The 25,716-nt window shown below is 41.6% G+C and overlaps 3 protein-coding genes across 12 annotated transcripts in view; all 3 read right to left on the reverse strand.

Annotated features, from left to right (window-relative positions):
• Positions 1-10,198, reverse strand: part of LOC306928001 (uncharacterized protein) — a 55,155-nt gene extending 44,957 nt beyond the window's left edge. The window contains exons 1-6 of one of the 2 annotated variants that reach the window (XM_079507922.1): positions 9,797-10,198; positions 8,567-8,662; positions 7,928-8,002; positions 7,112-7,656; positions 5,102-5,226; positions 507-1,611 (exon numbers count right to left, since the gene is read on the reverse strand). In XM_079507922.1, the coding sequence (XP_079364048.1) occupies positions 707-1,611; positions 5,102-5,226; positions 7,112-7,656; positions 7,928-8,002; positions 8,567-8,662; positions 9,797-10,156 (2,106 nt within the window). In that variant the 5' untranslated portion in view covers positions 10,157-10,198 and the 3' untranslated portion in view covers positions 507-706. Of the gene's footprint in view, positions 1-506; positions 1,612-5,101; positions 5,227-7,111; positions 7,657-7,927; positions 8,003-8,566; positions 8,663-9,796 lie in introns of those variants that run through there. The other variant, XM_079507921.1, reaches the window with a different exon arrangement.
• The window catches only part of LOC306927432 (uncharacterized protein), a gene marked incomplete at its 3' end in the record, with an annotated part of 84,007 nt that extends 61,857 nt beyond the window's left edge, over positions 1-22,150 (reverse strand). The window contains exons 1-5 of one of the 4 annotated variants that reach the window (XM_079507171.1): positions 22,013-22,134; positions 19,242-19,303; positions 17,840-18,278; positions 17,241-17,528; positions 14,926-16,266 (exon numbers count right to left, since the gene is read on the reverse strand). In XM_079507171.1, the coding sequence (XP_079363297.1) occupies positions 15,236-16,266; positions 17,241-17,528; positions 17,840-18,278; positions 19,242-19,295 (1,812 nt within the window). In that variant the 5' untranslated portion in view covers positions 19,296-19,303; positions 22,013-22,134. Of the gene's footprint in view, positions 1-14,922; positions 16,267-17,240; positions 17,529-17,839; positions 18,279-19,241; positions 19,304-22,012 lie in introns of those variants that run through there. The other 3 variants (XM_079507174.1, XM_079507173.1, XM_079507172.1) reach the window with 3 other exon arrangements.
• A 662-nt stretch (positions 22,151-22,812) lies between these two features.
• The window catches only part of LOC306927426 (uncharacterized protein), a 42,692-nt gene continuing 39,788 nt past the window's right edge, over positions 22,813-25,716 (reverse strand). For 2 of the 6 annotated variants that reach the window (XM_079507163.1, XM_079507164.1), the window contains 2 exons: positions 25,367-25,576; positions 22,814-25,218 (listed from right to left, as the gene is read on the reverse strand). In XM_079507163.1, coding sequence (XP_079363289.1) covers positions 24,617-25,218; positions 25,367-25,576 — 812 coding nt within the window. In that variant the 3' untranslated portion in view covers positions 22,814-24,616. Of the gene's footprint in view, positions 25,219-25,366; positions 25,577-25,716 lie in introns of all 6 variants that reach the window. The other 4 variants (XM_079507159.1, XM_079507160.1, XM_079507161.1 and 1 more) reach the window with 3 other exon arrangements.

Consider the following 25,716-nt stretch of genomic DNA (forward strand, 5'->3'; position numbering starts at 1 on the left):
TGATCGTACGCAGCAGTGCACACAGAAACATGACAGATGGATGTCCAGTCGTAGAGCTCAGTTTGACTGTATTTATTGACAGAGTTGTACAGATGAGATGAACATACCAGTGATAATATGTAGCGATTATCCTGTTCTTTTGTCTGCTTCTGGCTGCTGGCTGGTAAGAACGGTGTGCTCCCACCATTCCCTGTGTCTAACCTGAATCACTGCACCTGAGTGCCCCCTAAATACACACCCAGTGCTGTCAAATCTAAAGCCCGTCACCAAGTGTTCAAAAATAGTATGCCAACCTAACAAATAATAAGTCACCATCTTAATGGCTCCTACAGAAACTCTTTTCACATTGTTTACATTTGAAAGCTATTTATCCAGTGTGGATACTCTGGTGTAACCTCAGGTCATGTGGCGAAATGAAACTCTTGTTACATTGTTTACATTTGAAAGGTTTTCCTCCTGTGTGGACACGAAGATGTTGCCTCAGAGTACTTGGATCACTAAAACTCTTTTCACAATGTTTACATTTGAAAGGTTTTTCTCCTGTGTGGACACGAAGATGTACCCTCAGAGTACTTGGATCACTAAAACTCTTTTCACAATGTTTACATTTGAAAGGTTTTTCTCCTGTGTGGACACGAAGATGTAACCTCAGAGTACTTGGATCTCTAAAACTCTTTTCACAATGTTTACATTTGAAAGGTTTTCCTCATGTGTGTACAAGAAAATGTTGCCTCAAAGTACTTGGATCCCTAAAACTCTTTTCACAATGTTTACATTTGAAAGGTTTTTCTCCAGGGTGGACACGAAGATGTCGCTTCAAACTACTTGAATCAGTGAAACTATTTTCACAATGTTCGCAGTAGAAAGGTTTTTCTCTAGTGTGGAAACACACAATATGTACCCTCAGATTACTTTGATCACCGAAACTCTTGTTACAATGTTCACAGTGGAAAGGTTTTTCTCCAGTGTGGATACGCTGGTGTGTTTTCATGTCAGATGACCGACTGAAAGCCTCGTTACAATGTTCACAGTAGAAAGGTTTTTCTCCAGTGTGGATAAGCTGGTGTCCCTTCAGTTTGGATGAAATACTAAAACTCTTGCCACAAAATGTACAGAGGAAAGGTTTTTCTCCAGTGTGAACACACTTGTGTCTTTTCAGAGCAGTTGACCTAGTGAAACTCTTCTTACAATGTTTACAGTGGAAAGGTTTATCTCTAGTGTTGATACCCTGGCGTGTCCTCAAGGAACCTGACTCACTGAAACTCTTGTCACGCTGTTCGTCATCACCGTCTTCACTGGTCGCCTCCCAATCATCACCGTCTTCAGTGACTTCAGAGTCAGATTCAAGTTCAACTTCAACTTCAGAGCAGTGGGAAGATATGTCTTGTTCTTCATCATCATCATCATTTTCTTCTTCACCTTTCACTGCTAGTAATGTCAATGTTAACCCAACAGGCTCCTCTGGTCTTTGAAGTAGTCCATCCTGTTCCTCTTTAAGCTCCTCCTGTTCATCTTTATTGTGTGGAGGCTCTGGTTCTTCCTGGAGCAGACTGGGGCTCCTCTCCTGTTCAGTGGGAACCTCATCTTTACACACAACCACCTGCAGGATGTCTAGGAGCAGAAACACAACATGAGAGTCAACACTGAATTCCTAAAATGTAAATCCATTCTTCTTCCATGTAATGAAGAATTACCTACCAAGATAAGATTGACTAAACCGCTATTAACTACAGGTTATTACTGTAGTTTTAGCAAAAGTAATGTACAGGTATGTAGTTACTGTAGCCTCAAAATGAATAATTGTGTTACAGGTTATTTTATTTTTTTGGAATCATGAAATTCTGACCAAATTCCACCAAATCTCTTGCTTGGGGGCACATACGTTGGAACATTAAAACCAGCCCTGTACTTTTCCACCAAATCTCTTGCTTGGGGGCGCATACGTTGGAACATTAAAACCAGTTAAGACACATGCGTGGCCGGTTAAGACACATAGATGGCCGGTTAAGACTCACCTGTGGCTTCCGCGTGCGGTTGTGTTTGGGGTAGGGTGTCGGACTATTGCGTGTCGGACTGTTAGTACATTGGACCAAAAGATATGCACCTGTGAACTTGTAGATTGTCTATTTTAGGCAACGGTTCAACCCACAATTTAGGGATGCTGGGATTCAAATGGTTAAACCTCAAACCAAAAGCTGAGAAAGAGCCTACAATATAGTGTAATATCACCCGGTTCAGACACCCATTTCTAGACAGAGACACACCATAAAAACCTGTTTTAGACTTACTACATCCATATTGTAAAGAAAATCACAAGGTGAATTCCGGTTGTCTTTCACATTGCATTTGTGCAAAATATGAAGTGAAGTTTTATGGTAATAAGAAAATAAATATTAAATAGAATAGACAATATATTTTAAATTTAAACTTGACAGATATTCCTATGGTGGCTTTACATATCGGGATATTAGTCCAGTTCAATGTAAAACAAATTAAGGTTCGTTAACATTTTCATGAGATTAGGAAAACTATACATTTTTGGAAACTTCAGAGTATGACAAATTATATAATCCCCGATTCCATTTGAGCAGAATCCAATATGGTTTGAAATTAAAGCGACCGGACTATAATGTCCTGGTATTTTTAAAGGACCAAGCCCGAAAAGACTTCTTTGTTCCTTGTCCCTTACCGAGAATCCGAAATAGTTCCATACCACTGACGTACAGTTCTTTTTGGGAAAAGCCCTTCCTTAACCGCTACTCGCTCGACATCGGAGTATAATTGGCCGTCAATTTCTTTCGTCTTTCTTTACATATTATTCTGTTCAGAGCAGTGAGTGAGTGCGTGTAGACAAACTCCTCCTTCCCTCTCTGCCCAGAAGAAAGGGGGCGGGGACTTTGGGAGTGCTCAGAACACAACCGATATATAAGCAAACAATGCCTTGCATTGCGGTGCAGTAGCGACACGTTGTTAGCTTGTAGATTTGTTATTTTTGGTGAAGGAAACCGTCGTACTGCAGAAGTATAAATTACACATCATAGAACGTGCATTCACTGCATCTGATGCAGCGAATTTATCGTGATGGAAACGATAACTCTAAAAAGCCGTATCATGGAGACATTATATCGTCCCGACGATATTTATCACCATATGGAACACCCCTGTGTTGTGATCACTGACCATGTATCTAGGGTGCACCCCTGAAATGCTTCTGTGATCCCGGAAGTGCGTCAATTTTGTCGGTCTCGCTTCTTAACCCTAGAACACTAAACATGGGTGATTTTCACCCGGACGATTATATTTTTGCAATTTTCATAATGTTGCTGATGTCTGAGGTGGGTGGGTCTTTCAGTACCTTCATGATGCTCTGTGACATCATAGAATGTGGGTTTGTTTCCCTGCCCACATCCCTTGTTTTTTCTACAGGCAGGTGTTCGGGTGAATTCCACCCATGTTTAGTGATAATGTGATGGAGAAAAAATCCCATACAACCACAATGGACTAGTTTTTTCTTCACTGGACCAATTTCACATGTTTTAGGAATGGGTGGACCGAAGAAGTTCCCAACTTAATATATTTTTTAAGGAATATCCCCCCCCCCCCCCCCCCCCCCCATGATAGATCCCCCCATGGAATCTTTTTGTTTTTTGTGAAAAGTCATGATGAAATATTAAAGAAGAGTAGCTCAAGTTGCCATGTATTGCTGTACTTCAATATATTTTGATGAGAAATATTTTTGATGGAATATTTTACATTGGGTAAAATATACCCGTGTTTAGTGAAAATATGTTTAGTGTTCTAGGGTTAAAGAGGCCGCATAGGGCTAAAACTGCAGCGATCTGAGCCTTTTAGAGCTATTAGGGTCGGCAGGGACCCTAAATTGTTCAAAATTGTAAAAATGATCTAGTTCAGTTCATAATTCAACATTTTGAACTAAAGTTCATGGTTCCAAAAAAATGAACTATTTTAGTTATTTTTCGTTCTTTTCCTATTGTCTCCACCAAGCCGAAGGCATGGGGGGAGAGTATGTTTTGCACTCTGTGTGTGTGTGTGTGTGTGTGTGTGTCCGTTCGTCTGTCTACAGCTAATCTCCGGCACCGTTAATCCGGTCGATGCCAAATTTTGCACACACACACCCTGGATGCCAACGATGAACCTCTGCCCCACATTTTCCAGAACGGCCTGTTATAGCGGCACCAGGAGGCCAACTTTTGCTATTACTCCTCCAGATTCTGTCCAAAACTCCCGCAAATTGTTACACAGTACACACTATCTCTATAGTCATGTGTTCAAGACGGATCTGTCCAATATTTCATATTCCATCCATTTCATATTCCATCCTAACTGGATCTGTCCAATATTTGAACCAAGAATGTGTTTTTCAAAAGTCGGCCCCCTGGTGACGCGATAACAGGCCGTTCTGGAAAATGTGGGGCAGAGGTTCATCGTTGGCATCCAGGGAGTGTGTGCAAAATTTGGCATCGATCGGGTTAACGGTGCCGGAGATTAGCTGGTAACAGACGCGCACACACACACACACATGCAGTATGCACGCACACACACACACATGGACGGAGTGCAAAACATAAAAAAAAAACATCAGTGCAACTCTCTCCAGACGCGCGCACGCACACAAACGCACACGCACACACACAGTGCAAAACATAAAAAAAAAAAACATCAGTGCAACTCTCTGGCTGGATAACCGAAACATCTGTCATTCTTTTTGTGTTTGTATAGAGAATACAAAAATGAGTTAAGATTCGCTCTCGTCACTGTGTGCGACCCAGTGCCTTCATTTTCATGATGTTGATCTAAGTGGATAGCGCACCAAATAAAAAGGTGCCCAAATCCTGTCAGATATGTGTGAATGTAGGCCTACAGTATATGTTACAGTTCAGACTCACAGACCATTTCTAGATGTTTTATGACGTACATATAGCGGCTTTATCTGTGATTGGCATTGCACTTGAGCAAAATATGATGTGCCTTAAGATATTCTGATGACATGATACATATCAGGATATTATCACTGTCATGATGTTTTTGTCATTGTATTGTATATTACATATTATAGAAAAGAAGAGAAAATGAAACTTACTGAGTGCGTGGTCTTCAGGTTCCTGTTTCATAGAAACGTCTTCAGGTTCCCGTTTGATAGAAACGTCCCTGTCTGAGTCTGGAGAGTTCATCTTCACCTGCAGTCTGGACTCCACACACACCGGTCTGAAATTAAGTGAATAAGGACTTTAATAACTGGAGACCATGGTGTCAAGAACAACAATACTACTATGTAAAGACAATCTTGAGATTATGGTATTGATGCATTAGGGACGAAAACATGCTTCATTTAGGAAGAAATATCAAAATATTGCCTCATGTGATTCAAATAATGGTCTAAACTAAAGTGAATGAGGCAAAGGTAACCAATTTGTTTATGATCGATGAAGGGTCATCATATTTACTTTATATTCTGTTCCATTGTGGATTACCAGTGATGGAAAAAGTACTAAAATGTTTTACTTAAGTAAAAGTAACCAGTAAGACGTCGTGAGGGCGAGAAGGTATGCACGCTGGGCGAGCGCTGGCGCTTTGGCATGGGGGGTCAGATCAACATATGGAATGAATTCTGTACTGGCCATATATGCGCGTCTTGAGTGTACTTGAGGGTTTGATGAGATCAGATCAAACATTCCATATGTTGATCTGATCTCATCAAACCCTCAAGTACACTCAAGACGCGCATATATGGCCAGTACAGAATTCATTCCATATGTTGTGGACAGGGCTTGATGAGGTCTGGCCATATATGGAGCATGTCATGAGTGTACAGGGTTTGATGAGGTCTGGCCATATATGGAGCATGTCATAATTGTACAGGGTTTGATGAAGTCTGGCCATATATGGAGCATGTCTTGAGTGTACAGGGTTTGATGAGGTCTGGCCATATATGGAGCATGTCTTGAGTGTACAGGGTTTGATGAGGTCAGATCAACATATGGAATGTCGGAACAGGTCAGCTCCATATATGGAGATCTAAGGGTGGCAGCGGGGGCGGTTTCTTGAGTGTCCAGGGTTACTATGTACATGGTTACTTTACACCACTGTAGATTATATATTTTAGCTTGAACTGAAACATAATGGGATGAGCAAGTCTAACATGGTTTAGAATTTGACTTGCAGTGTCAGGTTTAAGAAAACAGACAACATCAACAGACAATATACTCCCTCTGTCTCTGCCAAGGCTTCTCTCTGGTCTGCAGAGTTCAGAGGGAGGGGGGGACCCACTCGATATTGTTACGTTTACTTAACTAACAATTTAACTTAAGCACATATCGCAGGTGCACTCATGAAACTAATCTATATGTGTGCACGACTGCATGCACAATATAGGCCTACAGAATACGATGTATAGACGCTATACACCTTGCCCTCCACTATCCATCATCCATCACCATCCACCATTATATAATGCTACAATAAAGACTGATGTAACTATAGGGAATAGGGATACAATAATAATGAAATCAACTATGTATTAGAAAAGATGAGATGAACTATATCTATTAATTTCATTCAGTCTTTATTCTGGTTATGCTTGTTTTTCATGACATGAATTATTCTAGTTTTATAGGAATTATTTATTTAGATTGAGCATAGTATTATATTCTTATATGCTTATGAATTTCTGCTGTCTTTAGGAGAAACATAATTTTGCTGCATGCAAATCGAAAACAAATGGTACGTCATAAAGTCATGTTGAAATCAACAGCATGCAACAAAACAATATATATATATACAATAAATATTGCTGCTGCAAGAGCTTGGTTGTTTATGATCACCCGAGGACCACGGATGTTACAATCCTCCTCGGCCGGGTATTAGGTACCCATATCATACGTATTGTTCAATAAAAAGCATTTTAATCCGATCGGTGGCCATTTTCTCACATTATGGTTCTATGCTGCATTTGGTAGGGATCTGAAGTGATGAAGTAAAAAAAAATAAAAAAACGCTCAATCAATGGAATGAATCCAAAACTAATACTGTTTCATTTTCATTGTGTATAAAGTACAATTTCTGATGTTTCTTTTACATTCTTCATACACACCTTCCATCTCCGGACAGGTGGATTGGCTTGGATGATCCGGGTCCGTCTTTCCGGTCCTCCTCTTCAACGCTGGCCGGGATCTCGTGCCTCTGTGCTGCATATTGTTTCTCAATGGCAGGACCGAAGTATGACTTCTGCATGTCATAGAAGGTGGTGGGTTGGGTCATCTGCTGATTGGGTGCAACCCAATCCACCAACTCTGTGATGGTGCTCCCCGTGAACAGCACAGAGGCAGCACTCATTTCAGGAGATGAAGTCCAAATGCCAGAGTGTCCTCCAAGGCAGTCCCATCGAACCTTCATCTGTGCCCGGACATAGGTCATGTGTGTTTCATTTATGGGCTTTCCACAGTGCTGACACATCCTGAAGAGTTCTTTGATCCTGGACTCATAAACAATCACCTTCGGCTCCTGCCAACCATTCACCTTCACCTCCTCCTGAGATAAAACTGGGGTGGCGGTGGCGCTTGAGTCATCTTCAGGGATAGACGCTGGAACCTTGAGGTCAAGTACTTCACCACTGCTGCTACTGGTGTCCATAAGAGCCTAATTGTAAAAGAAAATGTGGAGAAAAAAAGAAAGAAGCTAACACACTGACCACACCAACATTGACAGTTGATAATGTCTCATTTAACCCATTAGGATCTGAGGCCGATTCTACAAATGGCTTCTAAATCAGTGGTTCAAAAATAGCCGATGTAAGCTCACAGAACATCACTTGGTGCTGTGCTGCGAGCATGTACATCTGCCGTTATTTAATAGCCAATACAAATATATAAAATGACACAGATGCTTTCCCGGTAAACATGGCACTTACTGATTGACGTAGCATATGTAGCCCATGTCGGCTTGCGGTTCCTGGTGTAGAAGTGGAGGGTGTTCCAGCTACAAACTAAACAATAAAAAAGGTATTAGCATCCTCAATTCTCATTCTCACAGTAAGAATCAGAGACTTTCGGTACGTCAAATTAATTTACAGACATCACAATAATAAGGGAGATATTAACAGTTACCGCACCATTCGCATAGATCTACAGCAATTAATAAATGCTACGCTCCACGCCATTGCCGTTGATGTCCGGCAATTGGTGTGCTTTTGATTGATCAAGTCATAATGCTACTCACGTTATTAGCATCGGGTTGCTAGCTGGTGTTGTCAATAACACAGCCATCATGATCGTCGTGCCCATAAACATCCACAATTATCTGTTTCTTTCAATGGCCTGTATCTCCTATTGTCCCAGATGGCATTTTTAGTCAAAACAAGGTTTATTCCACGGCCCAGAGCAGACTGTGTTGCCTTCTATTAGACTCGGTTGGCTCTGTTTGATAAACAGGACGTGACCACGCATCGTCCAACTTCCGAATATAGATAGATAGCCTTTGCTTGTATATTACAAATGTTATGACACACACACACGTTGCTGCTTATACAGCATTTTAACACCAACCATACCTCTTTCCTACTTTTCGCCAGGGTCAGGTCAGCAGCTGATGCAGTGGGTGTCAATTTTGGGTTTGAGCACCCCCTCTCCATTGACACCTGGAGGTCCTAGCAAAATGAAGAGTTGAATCACTATTATTGTACCAGCTAGAAGATAACCCAAGACGTACCTGTACATTTAGGCTACATGACTAGAACTAGAAAAAGTGCCCTTCTGGGCAAAGGTCTCCACCAGGAGGATAGGAGTGTGTGTGGTGTCTGGCAGACAGTTTTATGCAGATGCAGATGTAAAGATGTGACTTGGCCTGTTATAGCACCACCATGAGGCTGATTTGAAAAATGTCAAGTGGCATTGCTTCCTCAGCCTAGTGGGAATATGCGTGCACTGTTTCACTGCACTCGGGCACTGCGTTCGCTATTTGCAGCATTTTGTACAAAACGGGCCACTCCTGAAAACTTTGGGGCAATCTTGGCCAATAGTGTTGAATCTGGGAGATCCAACAGACTTGTCTTGATCACATGACTATAGAGATCATGTGTAACGATTTGCGTGAGATTTGGATGAAATCTGTGCGACTAACATAAACAATTTGTTTCGTAGAAATAGGCCTCATGGTGGCGCTATAACCGGCAGATGTAGAGGGATGCAGGGAAAATGTTTGCATCCAAACAGGCTGATTTGGAAAAAAATGTGTGGCATGTCGTCCTCTGCCTAGTGGAAATGTGCGTGTATAATTTCACGGAAATTGCACACTGTTTGTGATTTGTGGCATTTTGTTCGAAACGGACCAATGATGTGAGCTTTGGAAGCCAATCTTAGCCAATCACATGACTATGAGATAGTGTATAACGAATTGTGTGATGTATGGATAAAATGTGTACGAGTAATCTACAGAAATGAGTTTTTTTAGTGCCTCATGGCGGCACTATAACAGGCCGTTGTGGAATATTTGGGGCAGAAGTTCATCATTGGCATCCAGGGAGTGTGTGCGCACAGTTTGGCATGGATCGGGCCAAAGGTGTCGGAGATTAGCTGCACACACACACACACACACACACACACACACACACACACACACACACACACACACACACACACACACACACAGTGCAAAACATACTCTCTCCCCATGCCTTCGGACTGGTGGAGACAACAACCAGTTAAATGACTCAATAAAGTGGCTAGCCCGTGGTTTTACATTTACTAACACACATCTTCGTATAATCGTATGGCAATCATACCTCTGTTGTTCTTCTTTTGACAAGGGGCAGGGATGTTGATGCCTCAGGCTGGGGGAATACTGACGGAACCGCGTCGTCCTTCAGCAATGCCTTTGGTTTCCTACGTTTGCCCTCGTCCATCAACTCCGCCATTATATTTCGGTTGAAGTCGTCTGCTGTGAAATGGTCACTGCACACCCGAAGAGGGAGGAGTACATCTGGGTCTGTGTTTTCGTCGTAACGGGGGTTCTTAATAGCTCTCAGCCACTGCTGACAAAGCTCACGCCTATCCGACTTAGGGAAACGGTGATACGAGACGACCCCTTCTTTCTTCTTCTTTCTGGGGTCGTCACACTCAGGCACAACACAACACATAGGCATTTTGATCAACGACACACGAAATCTCTGCTGCTGCGGCCATAGATATATGGCTGCGGCTGCCTACAAAAGCGTCTTCACGGAGCTGATATCGCTTCTTCTTCTTCTTCTTTTAGGGTTTCCGGCAGTGTAGACGCTACTAGGCGTATTACTGCCCTCCACTGGTTTGTTTGTTCACCTACTCAGATCCTCTTATATACACCAGTACTATGCAGGAACTGCAGTACTGCCTTTGTAATCAGCTGGTGATTCTCACTGTGGCCAAATAAAGAGCAAATAGAAAGAGCCTCTATTCCTACCTCTGTCATCCTCGAGAAGAGCACCTGTCTTTCTGTGTTATACTTATACATCCTACACTCTAAAAAGATGTGCCGCACTGTCTCCGGCTGCCCACACTGGCATAGCCCGGTGTCGTGTTTCCCTATTAGCCGTAGGTTTTTGTTTAGGCCACAGTGCCCCAGACTCATTCTACATACTTTAACCGCATCCCTGCGTGGCGCAAAGTTACACCCACACTCTCTGTTTACAGCTGGCTGGACATGGTGAAAATGCCTACCCCTGCCCTCCTTCTCCCACCCCGCCTGCCACTCCTTCACCAAACCCTCTTTGCTTAGCCCCCTGAGTTCCACCCTCCCCAGGGGTAGTCGGACGTCTACTTCCCTGCCCAGGCCTCCCTTAGCAAGGAGGTCCACCCTCTCGTTCCCTCCTACCCCCGCATGCCCTGGGACCCAGCAAAAGGTGACCTCACCCCCCCCCCCCCCCCCCCCCCTACTCTACACATGGCATTTACTATTTCTCTGACTAGGTCTGGGCGGGCCTTGCTTTTGCTCCCTTTCAGGGCTTCTAGTGCTGCTGCAGAGTCGGAACAAATGACCACCTCTTTTGGCCTCCCCTGTTCCACCCATCTAACCGCCCACAGTATTGCCATAAGTTCTGATGTGAACACCGAGCTGTTGTCTGAAATGCGGACACTGTATTCTAGCTCCAGCTGCTCGACGTAGACCCCAAACCCTGCCCTCCTGCTAACAGGGTCTCTGGACCCATCCGTGAAGACTAGTGTCTTGCCCCCCCTAGCTGCCCTACTGAGGTATTCCTCCACCCTTGCTCTCACCTCCCCCTTGTCCTCCACCTGGAGGAAGCTCAAGTCTACATCAAGCTCTGGCACCAGCCACGGTGGAGTTGGGGGCCAGCCTACGTGCTCCGCTATGCCGCCCCATTTCTAGTCCCCTGGCCCACTGGTTCACTCTCGCTATGAACGGCTCGTGCATGCCTCCCTCCTCCTCCTGCAACAAGCACCTAGCCGGGAGCGTTTGACTGCTCCCACTGAGCTTGATCCAGTATTGGAGCCCCAGTTTGACACGCCTTAGCCATAGCGGCATTTCCCCCATCTCGATGAGCAGGGCCGGTACCGGGGAGGTCCTAAAGGCCCCACAGCAGAGCCTCAGCACCCTGGTTTGTATGACGTCTAGCCTGTCCAGCGCTGTCTTGGATGCGGCCCCGTACACCACGCTACCATAATCCAGTGCTGGCCTAATCATGGCCTGGTAGATTAGGTGCCAGGCTTCTCAGTACGTTTATCAGTTTCTCACATTTTTCCACTGTTTTACTAATGTGCACCGCCCAGGTCATACGCTCCTCAAACCAGACCCAGAGGAACTTGAACGCCTTGACCTTCTCAAGCGGGGACCCATACATGGTCAGCCCAAGGTCTGGCAGCTTCCTTTTAAACCCAAAGATGATATACTTGGACTTGGGCGCCGAGATCTTAAAGCCCCAGGTGTCCCCCCACTCTTCCACTGCCTGTAATGCCTTCTGGACCTGCCCTAGGATAAAGCTGATATCGCGCAATGCACTGTGGGTTTTTTGGAAATGAGCGCAACGTGCCCCGTGCTTCTTCTCAGCTACTGTTTCGCCAAATGCAAATAAACTCAGCAACAAAAGTTCGGAAACCTAACGTTGGTTCATTATTTCTCCACTTTAATAATACGAATTGGTATTGTATTTTATATCATTGTAATTGTTGATTAGTCACCTTTACAACGAGGTATAGTCTATAGGCCTACCCGATCCTTACAATCTATACCTTGTTGTAAAGGTCACTAATCAACGATTAAAATTATATCAAATACAATACAAATTGGTATTATTAAAGTGGAGAAATAATGGACCAAAGTTAAGTTTCCGAACTTTTGTTGCAGAGTTTATTTATATTTTTTACATGGACGGATATCATACTAACGAAAGCATGTAAAAAGCGGAAAAGCCTTGTTATAGTGGCGAAGTGGTCCTTTAAGCCCAATATGTTTCCCGCAAACTGTTTTATGCTGTTTCTTTAGCGCAAATATATTTTTTCTTTACATGATGTACATATAGTAAGCCTGGTAAAAAGAAAATAACCCATAACATTGTTGACACATACACTGACGTGGTGTCAGTGTGTGTCAACAATGCTAGACAGGAACGCCCACAAACGTCACATCCGGTTTTAGCCTGGGGTAAGAATTTTCTATGGCTGCCAATGCAACTTGGTCCAATCCTTAATCACATACGGACAAACATCTATGCCGATGCTATCTAACTTGCAGAGGTAGCGTGCCTTGTCCACGGGCAACAGATCTTTCAACGTATGGCATTGCAAATACGTTTGATAATCGCTACTCTGCTCAATATTGTTTTGAAAATGCCGCAAATTGCATTGCAGTGAACGAGCGCAAATCACAACTTCCCCCGGTGGTGGGCGGAGTCACAGTTTGAGGCGCTGTTTACACGCCGTGGTGTCAGTGTATACGTCAAATTGTGGATCCAGTCTGAAATGTAATAAGTTAAATAATTGAAGTAGTGCTTCCCATGTAGTAGACAGAGCACAGCAAGATATTACATTACAATATTATTATATTCATTGATTAAATTCAAATCATCCAAAGAAAAAAAAAAGCCAAACTGCAAAAACAGAATCATGAAAACAAGAGGGGCATTCGCAACTTTAAAGTTCTCCAGTTCTCCAGGTTTTTGAACTGTAACATTCTAGAAAGAAATAACAAAACAGTTCTACCATATAAATGATTATCACCCAAATTGCAATACATAGGCATATGGCTGTAATGGCATCCTCTAACAACAACAAAACAAAAATATAGCTGCAAGCAGCGATAAGGCGGGACCAAGAAAGAAGACAATACGCAATAAGAACAATATGTACAAATAAGACTGACAAGCTGAGTTGAGTACCCGGATTTGAACACACAAACTTGTGGTCCGAAGGCAAGAGCTCTACTGACTGAGCTACACTGAGACAATGAACATTTCATGCAAATTGCTCAAAAAAACAGGCAGAAAATCAGGTATAAGCGTCTTTTAAACTGCTCAAAGTGGCAGAAGATCCGAGGGCGGAGCGTACTGATCAAAGTGACACATGTGTTCCCTATGAGTCAAGGAACAAGTGGAAACAAGTGCCATGACTTTTGGACCAACGAGGCATGAGTTATGCCTGTTCAAATTTTTTATTTTCAAAAAATTGCCATAGCTCCCCCCTTTGACCTATTGGAATAGCTTTCAGTGCTATTTGGCATGACCCTTTACCATACTGTACAGTTGCAAAAGCATATGACGCTGCATGTAGGGACAAAAGAAGAATGTTCACAAACCAGCAATTTTCATTGGCTCATAAAAACTTCATTTTTTGACTTAAAATAAATTATTTGTCCGTATAGGTCCAAAGTTCACGTGTAGACGTTTTTGTGCATTTTGATCAAAGATCCTGGGAGGAGATACATTTGAACTGTTTTTCATATAATTAAAAATGGCGGGTGATCTAAAGGTCAGAGGTCAAAAGTCAGAACACGAAAGTTGTTCGGCACGAGGAGACACATATGTGTATCAAAGTGTCATTGCTAACGGTCAAATGGTTCATGAGATATTCACGTTCAAAGTTTGCATTTTCAATTGAGTGCTATAGCGCCACCATTTGGCCCTCTACCAGATGACCGCGTTTCGCGAAAACCGACTGCACCATTCAGTCAGAACTGCAATTTTTGGCGGAAGGAGAAGAAAAATAAACACAAAAACAATAAGTGACCGAAGTCACTTCGTGACTTCTTGGTCCCTTAATAATAATAACCAGTAAGACGCCTTAAGGGCGAGAAGCGACTGCAGGGCGCAGGGAAACAGACTTAAAAAAATAGTAAAATCTTGCAATGTACACACACACACACACACACACAGGCTCTTCAAAGCACACGTGAGGGGGAAAAGGGCAGAGGAGATCTGCACACTCTACCAAACTGATCAGAGTTTCAGGTGTGCTGGGCATCAATTGAGCTGATCTGAACACTAATTACAGGTGCCCAGACATCATTCACATCAATCGTCTGAGGTGTAAAAGAGCATATGTGGCATGACACAATCAGTTCATGGTTCATAATTCAACTTTTTGAACTAAAAGTTAATGGACTGACTGTTGCAATCCTGCTGAAGAGACAGTAAATAAATATAATCTAAAACGAAGTCAACGTTTTGGACATAACCAATAACTTAGTTTAGACGATGTAATAAAATCAAAGACGTTTTATTACATGTCTAAACTAAGTTATTGGTTTCAGCAACCACGGAGTAGTGTCCAGTTTATATAATACCTCATATAATAATACCTCCTGATGATCATCTTTTAGGGTGGAAAAAAATCCCGGCACTCCATCTTGAATCGTTTCCACAGCCCTCTTCTGAGACACACACCGAGTACACACAATAAATGCAGTGCTGTAGTCCAGGTTCTTTCATGCGGTATACCATAATTATTCCCTGTGCACACATGCACATGTATAGGTTATACAACAGAGCGTTGGAATGGTTAACATGTGTTATATATTTTTTATTTTACTTTAGGACAGCATACTACATACAAGTAGTGTTTAACGGTAGAAACCCACTGCAAAAATGGTACCATATGATAAGAATAGCATTAGTGAGGACCAATTATATGAAGATAGGTTGAGGAAGTTGTCCTTGATATAGCAAACCTGCTATTTAAGTATTAAATCGTCAAAAACATACAGCGGTTTAATGTGATCCTCCCAGTGAGCTAATTTATAGAGGAACTTGTTTGCCCTTGGTGTGAATGCACTGGTGTCTTGTAAAGTTACCCGAGTTATTGAAAGTCTTGTCACACCCTTTGCAGTGGAAAGGTTTTTCTCCTGTGTGGATATAATGGTGTCTTTTCAGAGAACCTGGCGAACTGTAACTGTTGTTACAGTATTTGCAGTGGAAAGATTTTCCGGAGTGGACACGAAGGTGTGACTTCAGAGCACTTCCAACTGTGAAACTTTTGTCACAATGTTTACAGGGGAAAGGTCTTTCTCCAGTGTGGGCAAGCTGGTGTGTCTTCAGGGAAGATGATGCAGTAAAACACTTGTCACAATGTTTACATTGGAAAGGTTTTTCTCCGGTGTGGATACGCTGGTGTTTCTTCATGTCACCTGGCTGACCGAAACTCTTGTCACAATGTTTGCATTGGAACGGTTTTTCTCCAGTGTGGATACGCTCGTGTCTCCACAGTGAACCTGAGTCACTGAAACACTTGTCACAATGTTTACAGGGGAAAGGTCTTTCTCCAGTGTGGGCAACCTGGTGTGTCTTCAGGGAAGATGACGCAGTAAAACACTTGTCACAATGTTTACATTGGAAAGGTTTTTCTCCAGCATGGACACGCTTCTCGTGTGTCTTCAGGTTACCCATCTTACTGAAACTCTTGTCACAAGGTTTACAATAGAAATGTTTTTCTCCAGTGTGGATACGCTGGTGAGTCTTCAGACTACTTGACTCACTGTAACTCTTGTCACACTGTTTACAATGGAAACGTTTTCCACCAGAGTGAACATACTGGCGTCTTTTCAAAGAAGATCTTGGATGGTCAATGTCTCCTTGCTTCTTCTGGCTGGCTACAAGGTTGGTGATTTTCTGACAGGCTGCTGATATGATCTGTCCATTCCTCAGCATTTGGAAGTAGAGGTCATTGTGTCTCCTCCTGATGTGTTTATGGAGGAAGACCTGAGATGTGAAGGAGTATGAACACTCGGAACAGGAGAAGAATTGACTCTGGGAAGACTGGGACCGAACTTCTGAGAGAGAGAGAGAGAGAGAGAGAGAGAGAGAGAGAGAGAGAGAGAGAGATATAGAGAGGGGGGCGAGAGAGAGTTTTTCAAATTGTCTTGTTATAATGCCACCAGGAGGCTGATTTTTACAAACCCCTTTTGTAATATTACTCCTACTCAATCTACCGCTGTCAGTAACTTAGATAGCATTTTATGTAGACATAGCATATGTATAGTTTCATTATATAGATATTCCACTGTTAGGTTCTTAGGGCCGATTCATACTCCTATTTTACCGCTGTTTCGGCGCTATAGTGCCGAAATGATTTCGGCTCGTTAGAAATTTTCAGTAGCACCGAAGAGCCGACTTTAGGACGGTAGCCGCCCCCCCCGAACCTCAAATGATGTCACATTGTAGGCTCTACAGAGCCGAACCGACTTTTATTCGGCTCTAAAATAGGAGTATGAATCGCGCCTTTGATTATGTATGATTCATGATGACTATTTTGATGTATTGCCATGTTTTGTTCTTGCTTACTGTAAGTCGCTATGGATGAAGAGCATCTGCCAAATGCCTAAATTGTACAGATTTTTTTCCAAACATCATGCAAATCAGTACACATTATCTCTAGTCACATGATGGACCGCTCTGATTTTTCATAGTTTGCAGGAGTGGCCCGTTTTAAACAAAATGCCTGATTCCTACAATACACTACCTGGCCTGGTGGAGACCTGTGCTCAGAGGTGTAAATTTTTCCTCCCAATTTAGTCCTTATGCAAACTCCCAGTAGTCCATGTCCCTCAGTGGCGTGCACAGACATTTAGAGGGGCAGGTGCTCAAGTGAAAAAAGGGCACCTTGTGCAGTGCGTGGAACCGGCCGGTTGCCTTAATAGTGTGAGATATTTTTTCCAAAAGGGCACATTGCTGTCCAGGGAGCAAGGGCAGGCACCCCTAGTGTCTATCTGTGCACGCCACTGCTGTCCCTGAGTTTAACACTGACCTCCACTGGTCTCCTCCCAATCATCACTGTCTTCAGTGACTTCAGTGTCAGATTCAAGTTCAACTTCAACTTCAGAGCAGTGTGCAGAGATGTCTTCATCATCATCATCATCGTCATCTTCATGTTTCACTGCTAGTAACATTGACCCATTGGACTCCTCTGGTCTTTGAAGTAGCTCCTTGTGTTTATCTTTAATGTGTGGAGGCTCTGGTTCCTCCTGGAGCAGACTGGGACTCCTCTCCTGTTTAGTGGGAACCTCCTCTTTACAAACAACCACCTGCAGGATGTCTAGGGGCAGAAACAAATATCACAATAGTGAATACTGGATTCCTAAAAATGTAAATTATTTTTTACATGTGCAAATTGAACAGAGACGTGGTGCATTTATAGTAAGATTTGTGCAAAGGATATGTGGTTTTGGTAATACGAACAATGTTAAGCATGTATTTTGAGTTTCTTTTTTTATTAATGGCTATACACATCAGCATATTATCATTGTCACAATGGTATCATCTTTGCATGCAATGGTTATTGTAAACTGAAAATGAGCAGAACAGAACAGAAAAAAGGAAAAGAATGAGAGAGCACATGCAACTTACTGAGTTGTGGGTGGCCTTCAGGTTCATGTTTTATAGAAATGTCTTCAGGTTCCTCCTGTTTAATAGAAATGTCTTCATGTTCCTCCTGTTTAATAGAAATGTCTTCAGGTTCCTGTTTAATAGAAATGTCTTCAGGTTCCTGTTTAATAGAAATGTCTTCAGGTTCCTCCTGTTTAATAGAAATGTCTTCAGGTTCCTGTTTAATATAAATGTCTTCAGGTTCCTGTTTAATAGAAATGTCTTCAGGTTCCTCCTGTTTAATAGAAATGTCTTCAGGTTCCTGTTTAATAGAAATGTCCTCAGGTTCCTGTTTAATAGAAAGGTCTTCAGGTTCCTGTTTAATAGAAATGTCTTCAGGTTCCTCCTGTTTAACAGAAACATCCCTGGCTGAGTCTGGAGAGTTCATTTTCACCTGCTGTCTGGACTCCACGCACACAGTCTGGAATGAAACAATGAACATTCCAAATTATATATATTTTGTATCATTATTATTATTATTTTTTTCCCAAATAAATAAATATGTAGTATCCCCACACTTTAGAAGGACATTATCAGTCACCATTGATTGATTGATTGAAATATTTATTAACAGTTTGCAGAATTACAGTACATTTCAAGCACAACTCAATACAAAGACTGTTAACTGTGAGTGGACGACCCAATAAAGCATTACACTTGTTTACAAGAGGGTCCACCTTGTTCAATTCATCAAAACATTTAGAGACGTACAAATAGACACTTCTATATAGCCAAAGAACAGAACAGAACAGAACAGGAATTCATCATAAAGGAGGTAAAAAGGGAAAAGAAACAGGGGGGAAAAAGGGGTTGGGGATTCCGATTTTACGGGGGCCAGAACCAAGGGCAGGTGTTTTCAATTAATCTAACATGATTAAAATGTTTTAAGATACAATGAGTTTGTATGGGAAGGGGGCGTGTCTGTTAAAATGTATATCTTGTCAAATATCTAAATACTAAATCAAGCAACTTAAAAACTGTCTGGGGTGCTCACAAAACGCTGAGTAGAAGTTTAAGTGAATAGAATAGAAGGAAGTGGAATATCCAGAGTCTAGTCTAAATATTAAATAACTTGCTTCTAAAACAGCATGTGTTATTGTAAAAATGAATAATAAAATAGTAATTAATGTGTAGCCCGTACAAAATGAATAGAGAGAAAAGAAAAGCAATAAAACACAGCAGTCCAGTGCTGATATGCGACACTCACGGGTTTGTGGAGCTGGAAACTAAGACACGTGTATGTAGCAAAAGTCTGAAAATGGACTGTCGTACAATTGTGATGCAACATGTGAACATGTGATGCAATGCAAACATAGTTACAGTGATGTCTTTTAAGCCCGTTCTGAGAATCTGAACATTTGAGTAATTGATGTCTCTTCTTCACCTGATTGTTCTTTATGGTGCACATATATAGGTCTACTCCCCTGGGGGCGTGCATGCTGTTAACTGTGGACGACACCATCAAGCATTACACTTGTTTAATTACAATAGGGTCCACCATTTTCAATTCATCATTTAGAAACGTACAAATATACACTTCTATATAAAACAGGAAATCATCATAGAGGAGGTAAAAAGGAGGGAAGTAAACATACAGTGAGGGGGAAAAGGGGTGGGTGGGGGATTCAGATTTTACGTGGGCCAGTTTCAAATTGCAGCCATCCGTAGGTGCCCTTTGAGAGCGGTTTTGAAGGAGTCATGGGATCTGCATGTCTTAATGACTGTTGGTAGGGCGTTCCACATTTTGGTGGCATAGGAGCTAAATTAATTTAGTCCCTTCCTTGTGTGTACCGAATCTGGGATGCACATGGTTTGTTGAACCATGATGGTTGAACCACCATATAGACATGCAGTGAAGTAACTAAATAGGTTTTCAATGTAATGAGTCCCGGGATGGTCTTTTAGATGAGTCCCAGGGACATTTTATGAGTCCCACTTCAATGACGTTAGGAGTCATATTTTGCCATTTTTACAAATTGCAGAATTTAACTCCCATGTCATTATATATGGTTATAATGTGGTTATATTAATGTAGAAAACAGAAGAAGAAATTATTATTTTAACTAAAGCTAGCAAAATAAACTAGAATAAAAAAACAGTACAGTAGTACATCCCGTGGAATCGTGGATGCAGAGGTAACTGTGTTTTGGGATGCAAAATGCACCCTATTTTAATCTCTGGACATAGTTTGTCTATACTCTATGGCTCTGGCATGAAGATAGCTCCTACTAGCTGTCTTAGTTATGGCAACATTTAGTGACACTCCATAGACATATCACATATAATTAGAAAAAAGGCAGCAATCCGAGCACTCAAAAAAGTTAAAAATGAGAGGGTGGATAAAAATCACCCTACTTTTAAAAGTTTAAAACAGCCTCTCTCTATATTACATATTATGTTTCTAAAAGATGGAATATTGGCAATTGCGTTTCAAAAGTTTCTCTTCCTATTGTGGATTACATCTTTGAACTGAATGAGCAAGTGCAACATGGTTATTGACTTGCAGTAGAGTAGGGTATTATGCTTCAGTTTGTTAAGTACAGCGTGGCTGGTGTAGGCTATGGCTCTGTAAAAGTTCTATACCTTTGAGTAACTTTCTGTAACTGGCTATTTGATTTTCTGACAGGCAGGCCCGAGTGTGTACGCATAGGAGAGAGATCAGAGATGCTCATCCACAATTCTCACCAGAACCGGCGCGCCCCAAGGCTGCTGCCTCAGTCCTCTGCTGTACAGTTTGTATAATAACCGTATAATTAAATTTGCGGATGATACCACAGTGATCGGATTAATAACCGACGGTGACGAGAGGGCCTAGAGGAGGGAGATAAAAGATCTAACTCTATGTTGCGACAACAACAACCTCTCACTTAACACCAATAAGACCAAAGAAATCATTGTAGACTTTAGGAAGTCCAAAGGTATCCACACCCCCATTTCCATCAAGGGGTCATCTGTCGATATAGTTGATAACTTTAAATTCCTGGGCATACACATCACAGACACATTCACATGGTCACTCAACACCGAGTACATCCTCAAGAAGGCGCAGCAGCGACTGTACTTTGAGGCGCCTTAAAAAATGTGGCCTAAAGGGACTAGTTCACTTTTACAGTTCTATAATTGAAAGTGTCTTAACTGGCTGTATCACAGTGTGGTACGGTAACACGACCGCTCAGGACTGCAACAGGTTGCAGAGGACCGTTAAAACAGCAGCTAAAATCATCGGCACAGCACTACTCAGCCTCCACATCTACACCACTCGCTGTACGAAAAAAGCCCACAAAATCATTAAAGACACCAGCCATCCCGCAAATACCCTGTTCCAACCACTCCCTTCCAAAAAACGCTACCAGAGCATCAAATCTCGTACCACCTGTCTCAGTAACAGTTTCTTCCCCCAGGCTGCTGCTGAACCGTTGACCTTGAACTGTATTGAACTTAATCTCACACAGATCACACTCACAGACCCATTTCAAGACGCGTCACCTCATACAGAGCCACACCATAAAAACAAACTAATAATAAAAAAAGAAAATACGACCCAACCTTTCACCAGACATTTAAGGCTTTCGTTTCATGTCCTTCTTAGTGACTTGCTGCGATTGGTCTACTTTTGAGTGGACATACCATACATAGATATACACACATGTATAGTTATTAGGGACGGGCAAATTAATCATCATATCGTTTTTTATAAGTTGAAGTACCTTTGTCATTTACAATAACATCAGAAAGTAGCTTAAGTTTTAGACTGTATCGAGTCTAAATCTTAGGCTAATTAGAAAAGTGGGTTTGCATTTGACATACAGTACCTATAAATGGTCATTCTAGGCCTGACACTAGCATGACAAATGTTTAGTTGGTAAGGATTCAATGTCTGGTGAATGACGAGTCGACATGGAGCTCCAAGTTCGACTTTGACAATCACATCAACATTGCAGTGGACAGAGTACAAATCCTGCTCATTTACAAGCCATGTTTGCATCTCGTTACTTATATTGAGATTAATCCATGTGATCACATGGATAAATAGTGACTATCAGTAAGAAACTGGGGGGAGGTTTTGCTAACAAAGTAAGCTAGCTAAGAGCAATATGCAATTATATTTATGTTCTCCGACTGTATAAAACGACATAAACTCACAAATAAACTCACCAATATTGCACTTTTACGGACGTATTGGAATGGATTATACTTTGTGGCTGTGCCTGTGAAGTCCTAGTTTGAAAATAATACAGTAGTTGACTTGACGTGCTATTATGATGAGCTACTACGAGTTCGTCTCAGAGTCGCATAGAGCAGAGTCGTCGGTTTGTCTAGATTAGATGCCAGTTTCTGGTATATTGCTGCCCCCTACGGTTGCTCTCGGGTACTGTACATAGTTTATATACAGTAAACAGTAGTAGCCTACTATAGTGCAGCTTCAATTTTATAATATTGAAATAGCAATTCTGTCTCTGGTTCGTTTGTGTCCTACTGTCCTCACTTTCAATTTGACTTGCAAACTTCCTGTTTACTGTTAACAAGTCCTGTTCACTTCTCCCTCCTGATTGGATGCTTTCTATTCTGACCTGTAAGGTATACATTTTCCATTTACAAAAGACTGGGGATACAGAGACCTCCGATATATTCACCTTTAAGCAAATCATTTCCAAATTAATGTAAATATATCATTGATGCAGACTATGCTTTTATATTGATTGATTTATTTATTAACAGTTTGCAGAATTATAGTACATTTCAAGTACAACTCAATATAAAAAAATAACTTAGCTGTGGACAACACCATAAAGCATTACACTTGTTTACAATAGGGCCCAGCATTTTCAATTAATCAAAACATTTAGAGACGTACGAATATACACAACTATATACCGGTAGCCAAAACAGGAAATCATCATAGAGGTAAAAAGGGAAAAGAAACATATACAGTGAGGGGGAAAAGGGGTGGGTGGGGATTCAGATTTTAGGGGGGGCAGTTTCGAATTGCAGCCGTCCGTAGGTGCCCTTTGAGAGCAGTTTTGAAGGAGTCAAGGGTTTTGCATTTTGGTGGCATAGGAACAAAATTAATTTAGTCCCTTGTTTGTGCCGAATCTGGGTTGCACATGGTTTGTTGAACTCCCTCTGGTGTTGTGGGCATGGACTTTGTTGACAGTATTTAGGCAGGTACATGGGTATCTTGGTGCTGTAGCTTATCTTGTGGACCAGACCCATTGCAAAATGCTGTACTCTATCAAAATGATAGTTTGGATTCCATAATAATAATCAGTCAAGCCATTGAAATAGTGTAGCACCTTGAAGACTGATAAGATCAGCTTGATAAGTAACCTACTGGGAATTATCGGTTGATTTTCACTCGAATCTGCAAAGATTACATAACCTATCAAAACTAAAATCTTAGAAAAACACTTCAACCGTATTGTGAACACAAAAATAATGTGGTCAGACAACAAATGCCAGTAATTCCTAAATTAAGTTTATTTTTTTTGTCTTAATACTAAAGTAGAGAATCAGATTAAAACAATTTTGCTATATATATATATATTAACATTTAAGCCTTTACCAGTTTAGACTATTAGCTAAGACAAAGACTTCTCTATGGCCAAAATATATAGATTTTGGGAATTTCTTCAAGGCTCCATTGCTGCAACTCCCTGTAGGCCTATGTGAGCATTGACTTTGGTGGTGGGGATCAGCCAAAAAATAGCAGATCTACAAGCTCACGAGACTTGTGAGCTCGGCTATTTTTTTTTTGCAGAGATCTGGTGTGGACAAAAAAGTGGTATAGACTCTATACCACTATAGAGGGTATGCGCGTGACATCACCATACCCGGAAGTTATGCGGTAATGCCTACTGAGTGACAAAAAACTACTTTCTGGGCTTGATAGCCCATATATCCAAACAGAAAAGTCTTATTTGATTGCTTTAAATGACTTTAAACAACATTAAATTAACTTTGTCACTCACTTTGCCACTCGATCTGCCATTCACTTTACGTATGCGCATACCCTCTATACCTACAAAACCAACTCAGATCCAAATTTAAAAGGGATTAACTTGTTATGCACATGACGTGAATGCAGTTTATGCAAAATGCAGCCGCCTTCCTCACTTGGCCTTTACTGCCCTTTGTTTATCAATCATTTGTGTAATATTTGGTTTCTATATTTGTAATTGACCTGCTTCGATGAAATGAGTATGAAGGACCCCAATGGAGCCATAGGCTTTCTTGGCTTAACATTCTCTTAGCAGTCCTTGTATTGAACTGTGCTTTTTTCCCCCTGAAAACTGCTCATAAAGTATTCAATCAACCCATTTTGGTTGACCACAGTATCATATTTAAAGGTGGTTTATCAATACAGTTTGAGTTGCATAAGCTGAGAAGAGTTTTGGAACTAAACATTATGGGATTAATAGAGTAAAATAAAACACAAGAGAGAAACAGAGACTTTTAATGGAGTAGTTTGCATTCCTGAGCCAATCTTTTGATGACAAGCAGAGACTCAATTACTGACCAGCCACCAGGTCAAATAAAAAAATTATATAACACAAATTAAATCTCCATGAATTCATGGTGTCATGAGTCATGGGTTGTAATTGATAGAAAATTAATAAAATAAATATATTTATGTTTTGTGTCCAGTGGTCTCTTATATTTTCTTTGAGCTGTGGTTCCTAACCCCAGCTAATCTACAGTGGATCATGTTTCTCCCCCTTGGTGTAAATATGCTTGTGTTGTTATAACTAATTCACTAACTCATGTTATACTCTTTACAATAGTAAGGTTTTGCTCCAGTGTGTGGATACGCTCGTGTGTGTTTAGACTACTTAACCTAAAGAATGACTCGTAACACTGTTTGCAGTGGTATGGTCTTTGACTTTCTCCAATGTGGAGAAGATGGTGGCTTTTCAAGCAAGCCCAATTTTTGTAACTCTTGTTGCAAATTGTGCATTGAAAGTTTTTCTCCAGTGTGTGGCTACGCTTGTGATTGTTTAGACTACTTAACTTATAGAATGTCTTGTTACACTGTATGCAGTAGTATGATCTTGTACCTTGTATCTTGCGCCTTGTCAAGTTACCCGGCGGAGTGAAATTCTTGTTGCAATGTTTACAGATGAGGGTTTTTATCAGCCGAGGACCCTTTTGAGAGGACCCTCTCGCCGCTCGTTTCGTGGCGTATTCAGATGTAGTGACTTGCTTACAGGCTGCTGAGGTGATCTGTCCATCTCTCAGCATTTGGCAGTAGAGGTCAAGGTGTCTCCTCTTGATGTGTTTATAGAGGAAGACCTGGGATGTGAGGGCATATGAACACTCAGAACAGGAGAAGACCTGAGTCTGGGAAGACTGGGCGATCACTCCTAAGAGAGAGAAAGAGAGGTTAGACATGGCGAGTACAGATACAACTTGAAAGGCTTAGTTCCTGGCCCTGAGTTTAACTGACTGCCCTCCACTGGTCTCCCAACCAATCATCACGGTCTTCAGTGTGACATTCACGTTCCACTTTACCTTTACAAAGTTCACAGCAGTGTGAATAGATGTCTTGAACATCGACTTCACTTCTCACTGCTTGTAATGTCAACATCGGCCCATCGGGCAGTAGTAGCTCCTCCGGTTCCTCTTTAATGTGTGGAGGCTCTGGTTCCTCCTGGAGCAGACTGGGGCTCCTCTCCTGTTCAGTGGGAAGCTCCTCTTGACACACAACCATGTGCAGGATGTCTAGGAGCAGAAAAATAACATGATAATCAACACTGGATTCCTAATGTGTAAATACAATTTTCCATCCTCCATGTCCTATGTACAAAAGGAGGTATCACATGGTTAGGTGTATTCCCAATTTGAAATTAAAATCAACTGCG

Source organism: Electrona antarctica, assembly GCF_951216825.1.
Source record: "Electrona antarctica genome assembly, chromosome: 8".
Taxonomy (NCBI): Eukaryota; Metazoa; Chordata; class Actinopteri; order Myctophiformes; family Myctophidae; genus Electrona; species Electrona antarctica.